Raw genomic sequence first — 10299 nt, forward strand, 5'->3', positions numbered from 1 at the left:
GATATCATGATCCTTAAAATGTTTTTGAAGAATGTTTATAAGATAATTGTTTTTATAACCAGAAAAAAAAAAGATTTTCTTTTAAACCACTTTGTAACCAGTTACTTTAAAATGCAAACACAGCATGGGCAAAAGAATGGAGTGGGTGAATCTGGGGTCTTGAAACATCCCACGTCCTGGAGGAATTCCCTGGCTTCTCACTTGAGGACCAGTGACCCTGGGCACACTAAGAGGGGGCTCCTCAGGCAGAAGCCACACCCCTACAGGGACGGGGTGGGCAGGAGCTGAGCTCTGACTCCCAGGGTGGCCCGAAGGACTCAAGTCTCATCCCCTTGGCTTGAAATGACAGGGTATGTAAAGAGAATGGGGCTCTGTCTCTTTAATAGCTCCCATGGGGGCAGAAAACATCTTAACTCTCTTTCCGTCTTCACTATTTGCAGTAGAGGAGGAGAATGAAGGAAAGCACTTTCCTCCAGCACATGGGAACACTCTGGGGCTATGAGCTCTAGGTTTCCTGAGATTTAAAAATCCCCGGGACTCTGTCAGGAGAAGTAACTCTGAGAGCGCCGAATCCTAACCACTAGACCACCAGGGAGGGTCAGGAGAAGTAACTCTAGAGGGGCGGGCAGAGAGGGCTGGAGAAAGGGATGGTGAGGCCCCCGTCCTTGCTCCACTATGTAGCTGGGTCGTGGCCTTCATGTGTTATCAGGGAGCAGCTCACACCTCCCAGTGGCTCCCCTAAAGTCTCTGGGGACATTCCCACAGAGGGGCCATCTCTGCCTGCTGTCAAGGCACTGGGCCAGGAGGCCAATGGAAGCTGGAGAAAGTTCACACCTTTCTGTCCACTGGAGAGGGGGCCACAGCAGAGAAGGACGGAGCTGTCCCACCCTTGGTCCTGATCCTTACCCCACTATGTGACCTCCCACTGATGCAGGTCCTCAGCTTGGAGAAAAGGTTGCTGGGGACACCCCTATCCCAGAAAGATTCAGCCTCCTGTAAATTAAGCACCTAGCAGTCCCGTATGAGTCTGAGTATCATTAAATACCGTCCAGAATCTGCTCACCCCAGGGTGAGCTCTAGTGAGCAAACGTGAGGAAAACTTCGGGCCCAGAGTGCCCACCCCTTCCCACAGCCAGCAACACCAAAAAGCCTCTTTCTCCATCCCAGGAGGCTACCTGGGCCACTTCCTGCCTGGGTTGGATCCCCTCCCCTGTGCTTTCCCAGGCCTTGCACTCCACCTTGCAGGACTGATCCCGCTATATCAGAAAAGGGTGACCTCACGGGTCTGAATCCCCATCCCAGGGGTTCCTTGTGCCACTCGTGTCACGGGCCAGTCTGCAACACTGTGCCTGACACACTGCCAGCCCTCAATAAATGTTTGCCAACTGAGTAAAGGAATGAACACACGATGCCAAAGGTCCCAGTGCCGGGTCCACACCATGTCCCTCTTATAGCCCAATCCTGGCCCAGGACATGAGAAGTCCATGAAGCATCATTAAGACATGGGGCAGAGACCCAAGGGGCATGACTAAAACCTGCCATGCCTCTTTCTTCCTGAGGACAGGCCTGACTCCAAGCCGTATGAATGACCTCACGGAGCTGCAGGGGCCTTGCAGGGAAGAAGTCCTCCAGCTCTAGGTGGCCCCCAACCAGTCCTGATGTTTAAAATCAGGTTCCACAGCATCGGCTCCAAGAATTGAGCTTTGGGATCTAATTTGCATGTGCCCAGCCTAGCTCAGAGCTGGCACTGCATTTACTCCCCTAATTAACAAAAGTATCAGTGCAGGACAGTCAAACCATGAGAACCCAGGCCCTGGAAGATTGTCCGCTCCACCCACAGAAGGAATGTCGAACTCTCAGTGCCAGGAAAGCAAAACACTCAGCCCTGGTTGTTGGCTGAATGGCTGGCATGGAGGATTGGAAGGAACTATCCCAGGGACCAGCACCCCAGGGATGCTGCTATGAGCCTTGGACCGCTCGTTGCTTTGGGCAAATGGTTTACCTTTCCCTGGTGCTCACTCAGCCGGCTCCCCCAGGGCGCACCCAGTTAGGAGATGGGGAGGCAAGAAAGATTGGGGAACAGAGTTCTGAGGGCATGTGGCACCAGAGAAAAGCCAAGTTGGGGCTGACTGATGATGGCACACCTCTACAGCTGAAAAGGCTCTAGAGCGTCTCCTAGGACCTTATCATTGTTGGGGGAGTCAGAGAATAAGAGCAGACAGAGGTCCCCCAGTGAATGACCCTCAAATTCCCAGTCCATACCTGCCACCACACCACACTGGCCCACTCCCCACCCCAGCAGATACACAGGGGTTAACTGTCTCTAGCAAAGCTGCCAACTGATGGCTCTCAGCTGGCAGGAGAGTGAGCATGGCCAGACCTAAGCACAGGCAGACCAAACGCAAAGTTTCCCTGCCCATCATCCCCCAAACACAACTCACCTGGCCCGGAGGCAGGTGAGGCTCTCACCAAACTTCCCTCCTCACACCAGCCCACTCGTGGCAGGGGCACACCAAATATCCGATAAACAAACCAATCATCCAACTCGCTGGACAACCAGCAAACCACGGAGCAGCGAAGGGCCAGGTCGCCCTCGGATCCAGGAGGCAGCCTGCAGAGCTTTAGCCAGGGGCCTGGGCCTTGGAGGGTATGGGGCCATGAAGCAGCAAAGGTTACGCCAGGAAGGGTCTTGAGCAGCCTAGATCATGAAGACCGGCTCTGAAGACCAGATGGGAAGTGTTTCTGGAGGACCAGAGCTGGAAGTCCATGACCAGAACCCCACAAAGAACGGGGGCCAGCCGTGCTCTGCCCCCTGCAGCTATCCAGCTCCAGAGCCACGTCTGCTGCTGGGCCACTTGGTAAAGTTTCATATTAGAAGGAGGGACAGTTAGGAGGCCTGAGACATTGAGGAGGATTCAGTGACAGCACCCCCAACCCCGAGCACCCACACATGCCTGCTCTGAACAAAGCAGCTTTTCACTCAACTCACCACAACTGCATGTAGAAACTGAGCCTTCGAGGAAGGCCCCTAGGTGCGCGGTGGGGCTGGGGTGTCACCAGCTCGTAGGATTGAGGAGTCCAGTTTTGTCACTGTGCTGTCCACAGCCCCCAGCCCCGGCAAGGTGGGCTGACAGAAGAGGCTCTTAATTCCTTGAAAAAATATATCTAAAAACCGAGTTCAAGGAACATTCTCATGTGAATGGCAGGCAGCAGCCGCTCCCCTGTTCAGGGGCTGAGCAGCAGGGGCCCTTGCCTTCTCTCCATGTGGCCAGGCCATGTCCATAACACAAGGGACTCCCCAGTTTCTTCACTTGTAACCCCTTTAAAGCAGAAGAATCCATTCCTTGAGCTGTCTCTTAGGTGGAAGGGAACCAGAGGAGGAGCAGGTCTGTCTGAAGTTAGACCAGAAACAACCTCCTTTTACAGGTTTTCACAGGTGGGGACAATGAGACCCAGAGAGGGGAAGCGATTTCAATCACCTGGAGGCAGCAGCTTGGAGCAATGTGCTGAGAACGATTCTAAGGGGCAGGAAAGAATGGCTCCTTTGAGAACTGACCACCATGGCCTGGCAGTGGGGACCGATGGCCTCTCTGCTCCCGCTCAGCCTGGCCTTGGCTTCTGTTCCCTCACAGGGACTTGATGCAAATTAGAGCAAGTTGCGTGCACACAGATGGATAAGCGATGGTGGGGGGTGTGGTTCGGATCCACCCCCACCCACTGGGCGCTGGGGGACGACTTGCATGCTGCGAGGCCCTCAAGACCTTTTCTTCAACCCCCAACTACTGGTTTGCCACCTGTTAATTTGTAAAAAATATATCTTGATACCAAAGGAGGTCATAATCCATCAACCCCCTTCCATGCAAGAAAGCCAGTTTTCAAAACAGGGAAGAAGGCATGACAAAAGGTCGTAAGATAAAGGCACCTGTGCCCAAAAATTGTGGGCCAGGGTCACTCTGTCCCCTCCATACAGGAGCCACATCTCTCTCTGTCTTCATAAACAGTACGTGTCCTCAAGAGAAAAGGAGAGAATGGGAGTAGGATACTCAACCAAGCAGGTTCCAGATTTTCCACATCATCCCCAGGCTTGGAAACCATCACAAGGTGGGTCAGAAAGCCCACATTTACATTTATTTGCGTGCTCTTCACAGGTGTCCCCACAATCAACCTCCCCACACCTGCTTCTCATTCTGGGCACCCAGCTCCCCAAGTGAGAAAGCACCCTGGAAGACCCTGATCCCTCCCTCACCCTACTCTGCAGGCTGCCAGGCACCCAGACTCCCACTCCGCATAGCTCCCACCTGCTCCTCTTGGTCCCCACCGCAATCATCTTGGCTCAAGTCAATTTTGCACCTGGCCTCTTTTCTCTAGCTTTACTCCCTCCTCCATGCTGCTCTTTACAGGGCCTTTCCAAAGCCTTCCACAGGCTACTTTCAGCCTTCAGAATCAGCCCCAACCTCCATTAAACCTGCCTCAGTTTGGCCCCTGTCCCTCCGCCAGGCCAAACCACACTGTACTCCTTCAGATACTGACCATACCACGTCTCCATGCTGTGCTCGCAAGCCTCCTTCCTTCTGCTTGGAATGCCCTCTGCATCACCCCGGACTCAATCTAAAAGGTTACCCAGGCCCTGGCCTAGCATATTGGCCAGCCAAGCCAGCCAGGAGAGTCTGGAGAACACAGGCTAAGGGCAGGCCCTTTCCAGAACCCTGCCAAGGACAGGGGAGGCTGTGGTCTGGGTACAATCTGATATGGAAATCAGGTAGGGTGTCCTTCATTCCAGGTCTTTTACCTCAGACTGGACCCTGCTCAGACTCCTGTCTCCAGCTTCCCTGAGACCTCAATGGCGAATACCTGGTATGCATCTGCCTCCAGTCCCAGACTGCCTTCCCGGTAGGCAAGACACCATCACCTTCCTCTGTGTGTCCCTGCACCCAGCAGCGTCAGGCCTGGGGTATGGCTTATGGGCTGAAAACCAGGAGGTACTGTCTTGTGTTCTGTCTCACCCATCAGGCTGAGCTTCCTGTTGGCTGGGACCATATGGTCCTGGGGTCCCCTCCCCCAAGAGAAGCCAGAACAGTTTCTATGGTGGCAGGGGATTGAGGGTGTCAAGGCCCCTACAGAATCTGATTCTTAGCCCAATTTCAGAAACGTTGCCTTCGCATACAGCTAAGTGTCTAGAGGCCTCCCTAACACAGGAAGGGGCAGAAGGGGAGGGTGGTCACTTGCTGACGCCTCACCATACCATGGACTGCCATGGAGATCACAACAGAGGTTTGACAGGCAGCCTGGGCTCCCTCAACAATGAGCAAAGAGTGTGGACAGGTCCAGGTCTGCTCTCTGGGTCCACACTTTTTAAGATCGAAAGCCTCCAAAGAACCATCAGGATGACCAAGGTCTGGGGGAGACAGGCCCCAAACACTGTCTCCATGACTGCCCCTAGGAAAGTGGTCACTGTGCTTTTTTATCACATACTCTTAGCAGTAAAAGTCTTTGGCCCCTTCAGCCTCAATATACATAAACCTATTTGCAAAGTTTTATTGTCAATCCATACACTAGTAACTGTTATGGGCTGACTTGTGTCTCCCAAAATTCATATACTGAAGTCCTAAACCCTAGTACACTGGAATGTGACAATTTGGAAACAGGGTCTTTATAAAGGTGATTAAGTTAAAATGAGAACATTAGGGCGGGCCCCAGTCTAATAGGACTGGTGACCTTATAAGAAGAGGAAATTTAGACACAGATATGTACAGAGGGAAGATCATGTGAAGACACCGGGGAAGAGAGCCAAATACAAGCCAGGAAGAGGCCTCAGAAGAAACTTAGTCTGCCAATACCTTGATCTTGATAAATTTCTGTTGGTTAAGCCACCCAGTCCATGTACTTTATGGCAACCCTAGAAAACTAATGCAATAAGGCTTGATTTCTTTTTTAACTTAAAATAAATATAAACAGGTCTGTCTAATACCTTCTCAACCCACTTCAAATGCTACTGTCATGGGCAGGTGTGAGGAACCTATAGCCTGGCTGGATTTTAGACTACAGGCCTCAAGCCAGAGGAAATGAGGGGTCTGGTGGCCTCCGGACATCTCCCCCTGTGTGCCTGAAAGTATCTGGAAGAAACCAGAGACAACCAATGCCAGTTCATCATCCAGAGAAGGAGGTCTGCCACAGTCCAAGTCTTGGAGAGAATGTCCCTCTTCCCAGTGTTTCCCAAACTTACCTGAATGTAAGACTCACAGAGGTCCCTTAGTCCCACCTGGGGGTTGTGAGGTGGGGCCTAGAATTTGTTTTTGTTAAGTGGGCCGGGTAATTCTTAGGACCAGACGCATTTGAGAAACCACAGTCCAGACCATTCCACACCAGGAGACTGTTTTGTAGCTGTAGAGTGTGAGAGTGTGAGAGTGTGAGAGTGTGTGTGTGTGTGTGTGTGTGTGTGTGTCTGGGCGTGTCTGAATATCTCTAACAGGCGAGGGAGAGTGAGAAGCCTGTGACAGCGGGGCCTCTCTCCTGCCCCCTCACAGCCCCATCCCCGCACTCCCATCTCTAGCCCGGCCCCCTTCGTCTATTGGGGCCTCCGCTGAAGGCAACTAGTCTGCAGTTTCTTTCACTGCTGTATTGGTCAGTGTTGTGCCCTGCGTTTTTTCTTTGAATCAATAGATTCAACAAGGCGGAAGAAATGTCTTCTGCTTCCCTCACGAGTAACTTTGCAGAGTCCCAGACGCCCTTGCTTTTCTCCTGGGTGTGGCCCGCCCGTGACTTTATTCCCAGGTCCTAGGCCCTCAGTGAAACCCAGGATCCCACTCCCAGCACAGCCGGACCAGAGGAGAGGATCAGGCTGAGGGGCGCGGCGGCGAGGGGGCGGCAAGGCCACCGCCCTCAGGGTCTGTGAGCTGTGCGCCGCGGGGGTCCAGGTGTGCGGGTCCCCAGGCTCCTCTCCTCCCTCGGGTCCGCGCGCCCCAGCTCCCCGGCTGACCGCAGGTTCCCTCCGAACCTCTAAGGGTATCCGCCCCACCTCCGACCCTCGTCCCGCTCGGCCCGGCTCACCCAGGCGGGCAGGTGCTGGCCCCGCAGCTCGCGGCTGATGAACTGGCGTTCGTTGTCTAGGAATTCAAAGGCGGCCGCCAGGCGCCCAAGCTTCCCGCGGCGGTTCCTGCGCCACCACATCCACAGAAGGGCGCCGAGCAGCAGCCAGGTGACGCTGAGCCCGAGGTAGCCGGCTAGGTAGACCGGCGCCAGGTAGAACAGGACGCGCGCCACGAAGGTGTAGAGCTCAGGCAGCAGCTGGCTGGGCAGCCTCGGCTCCCTGCCCGGCGGGCCCTGGGTTCCCCGGGCGCCGGGGGCACCGGGGGCGCAGGGCTCCGGCGCTGGCATCTCGTCGTCTCTGTCTACTTCACCTGAGCTGAGGTCCGCGCGCCGCGAGAGCTTCACCTGAGCTGAGGTCCTCGCGCCGCGACGCCTGGGCACATCCGTACTCCAAGCGCAAGGACCGGGCCGCCGCGCCGCACGGGCCCTGCCGGACTCGCCCGAGCAGTTTCGGCGCGGGGCGCTCAGGGTTCTGCGCGACTCATCCGAGCGCGGCGTCTGGGAGTGCGCCGAGCCGCCGCCGCGCTCCTCCCCAATCCCGGGCTGCGGCTCCGGATGTCTCCGCCCTCGGGGGCGGGCCCAGGCGGAAGGGGGCGGGGCCAGGCTGCCCAGCTGGACCCAGCCCGGCTCTATAAAGAAACCTGGCGCCGAGGGCACATTAAGACCTGAACGTCCGGCGCAGGCGTCCCCAGAGGTTGCAGTTGCAACACCCGAGTAGAACCCGGGTGGACCCGGCGCTGCTCTAGGCAGTTTACGACTCACCAAGGCATGTGGGCAAATGGCTTGTCATGGATAAATGTCACCTAAAACCTGTTTCCTACACCCAGTCTACAATAAGCAGGCTAGTGTAGTAGACTCTTAGCTGGGCATTCGAGGGCCGCCCAGCCCCAGGGTGGGCCTGACCGTGTGTCTGAGCCCTCTAGGTGGACCCCAGAGCCCTGTATCCCCTCCTCTTGCACGTATAAAGCTTAGACCTAGCCTCCCGCGCCACCTGTGTGCTCCGCAACACCAGCTGCCCCGCACTCCCCGCCCTCTGTGTCGGGTGTCAGTTTGGATCTTCATTCCCAGTATCATCAGACCGACAGTTTCCCCGGCCAGGCCAGTCCTGCTCATCTCGGGGCGCCCAGTGCAGCAGGTGATTGGGTGGATGACAAGAGAAATGATGAGCCAACCCTGGGGTGCTTGGGGGTCAGTTGTGAAGCCCGTGGTTTCTACCTAATCCATTCTGAATGATCAGAGCAGGTGGAGGTCTGACTCTCCAAGTTGAGACGGTAAATCATCTTGTGGATGGCATACATTTTAAGTGGCTCACCTGAGTGGGCACGTAAATTACTGTAATGTGATTCTGGAGTTGACAAATGTGTTGGAATGATTCTACACTCTTTCAACAGTTTCACTGAAAGGCCAGACCCAATGGACAGCAAGCACAAAGTAACTTGTGTTCTCTTTTCCTCTGTCCTTCAGGGTATGTCTTTCTCTCTGGCTTTATCCTTCCTCTCTCCTGGATAAAATTACTGGCCTTGATGAGTTTTTTCCAACACCACATGTGTTTCTGGTGGTCCAAATAGCAGCTGGACCCTCCTCTGTTGTTCTTGATCTTCCACGACTTGGCCGAAACGGAAGCTGAAACCTCCGAGCTTAACATCCTCTTAGACTACATTTCAATGTGGGAAATGTGTCTCACTTAAGTTCCTTTTTGGAGAGTTCCTTTTTGAATGTACAGAATCCTATTAAAGGCTCTGAGAAGTCTTGCAGATAAAAAGCTGTTCTATTTTATTTAACCCTCTGTTTCCTCTATTATTTGACCTCAGAACTCCTTTCCTCAAAACACTGTCTAGTGGTTAACCCAGGTCAGCTTACACTAAGGGAATGAGAATGTATGACAAGGGATGCAGGAAGTCCTGGAACCTGAGGCAGGAATGCAGCTGATTCTCATGATGGATGGACCAGGAAGTTAACTCGCAGGACTCAGCTCCGCATCCCTTTCCAAGAAACTCCGCGTCCCAGGGATGCTGCGCTTCTTGCGGACCTGCTTCCTTTGCCTCTGGCTGGAGTGGAGAACACAGCACCTTCCACACAGCCTCCGGGGTCACAGAACTTCACAGAGAGACTCCTGACCCTTATCCACCCAATGCCAAATGCCTTGGAGAGAGGATCCAATTGTATCTATCACCCCTGACCCTCTTCACACACACCTGGCACACCACAGCCCCCTCCTGGGTTAGTGTGTTTGGGGGAGGATTAGCAGAGAAAGGAAGATTGTTGGTTTGGGAACTGGATACCTTCCCACAAAGACGTCTAGAATGAGACCTGGAACATCTGGCAGAGCATCACTCGCCCAGCTGCACTGCCTTCTCTGCTCCTTAAACACACCAAGCTCGTTTATGCCTCAAGGCTTGTGTACTTGCTGTCTGTCCCCTCTACCTGGAATGTTCCCCTCCTAAATTTCCCCCACAGGGCATTAGGGAAGTGGGATTATGGTTGATTTTCTTTTCTCTCTTTTCTAAACTTCATTTATGTTATTAAATTACTCTCATAACTTGAATTATATAAGAACATTGAGAATCTGGCATCTAAAACTTGATACCCCACCTGAGGTCAGCTCTGTGCCTAGAACATTGGAGCTATTTTATTCCTTGATCTGGACACTCTGGACAGCAAGCAAAAGAGATTGTATGTACTGTTGGATCCTAGCACAACCTGGGGAAAATGCCTTCCAGAGCCTTTGCCTGAACCCATTTGATAACCCATTTCATCATATTATACCAGTTTTTCAGAGAATGCTAGCTCATTTGTTCAATATATTTACTGGTTACTGTTGTGAGTTGAATTGAGTCCAACCCCTACCCCCAAAATGTACTGAAGTCCTAACCCCTGGTACCTGTGAATGGGATCTTATTTGGAAACAGTGTCTTGGTAGATAGATGTAATCAAGCTAAGATGAGACCATACTGGCATAGGGTGGACCCTAAATCCAGTGACTGTTGTCCTTATAAAGAGAAAGATTTGGAGACAGAGACACAGGAGAGATATACAAAGGGAGAAAAGCCACGTGAAGGAAGTGACATTTGAGTTGAGACCTAAATTTAAAAAAAGACAAAAAGTCTACACATAACTTCATCTTGAGAAGAAACTTAGTATCTCATAAAAGCATCTCTTTTTTGGAACAGAAAGATAAAGAGCCTCTGCTAAGTAGACAGCATTAGTTTTAGT

General features: G+C 53.1%; 1 protein-coding gene across 2 annotated transcripts in view; it reads right to left on the minus strand.

Moving 5' to 3' along the window:
• ESYT3 (extended synaptotagmin 3) overlaps window positions 1–7599 on the minus strand; it is a 48043-nt gene extending 40444 nt beyond the window's left edge. For both annotated transcript variants that reach the window (XM_032487697.1, XM_032487688.1), the window contains exon 1: window positions 7048–7599. In XM_032487697.1, the coding sequence (XP_032343588.1) occupies window positions 7048–7374 (327 nt within the window). In that variant the 5' untranslated portion in view covers window positions 7375–7599. The remainder of the gene's footprint in view (window positions 1–7047) is intronic.
• Window positions 7600–10299: the final 2700 nt, after the last annotated feature.

Source organism: Camelus ferus, chromosome 1 (genome assembly GCF_009834535.1).
Source record: "Camelus ferus isolate YT-003-E chromosome 1, BCGSAC_Cfer_1.0, whole genome shotgun sequence".
NCBI classification, from domain to species: Eukaryota; Metazoa; Chordata; class Mammalia; order Artiodactyla; family Camelidae; genus Camelus; species Camelus ferus.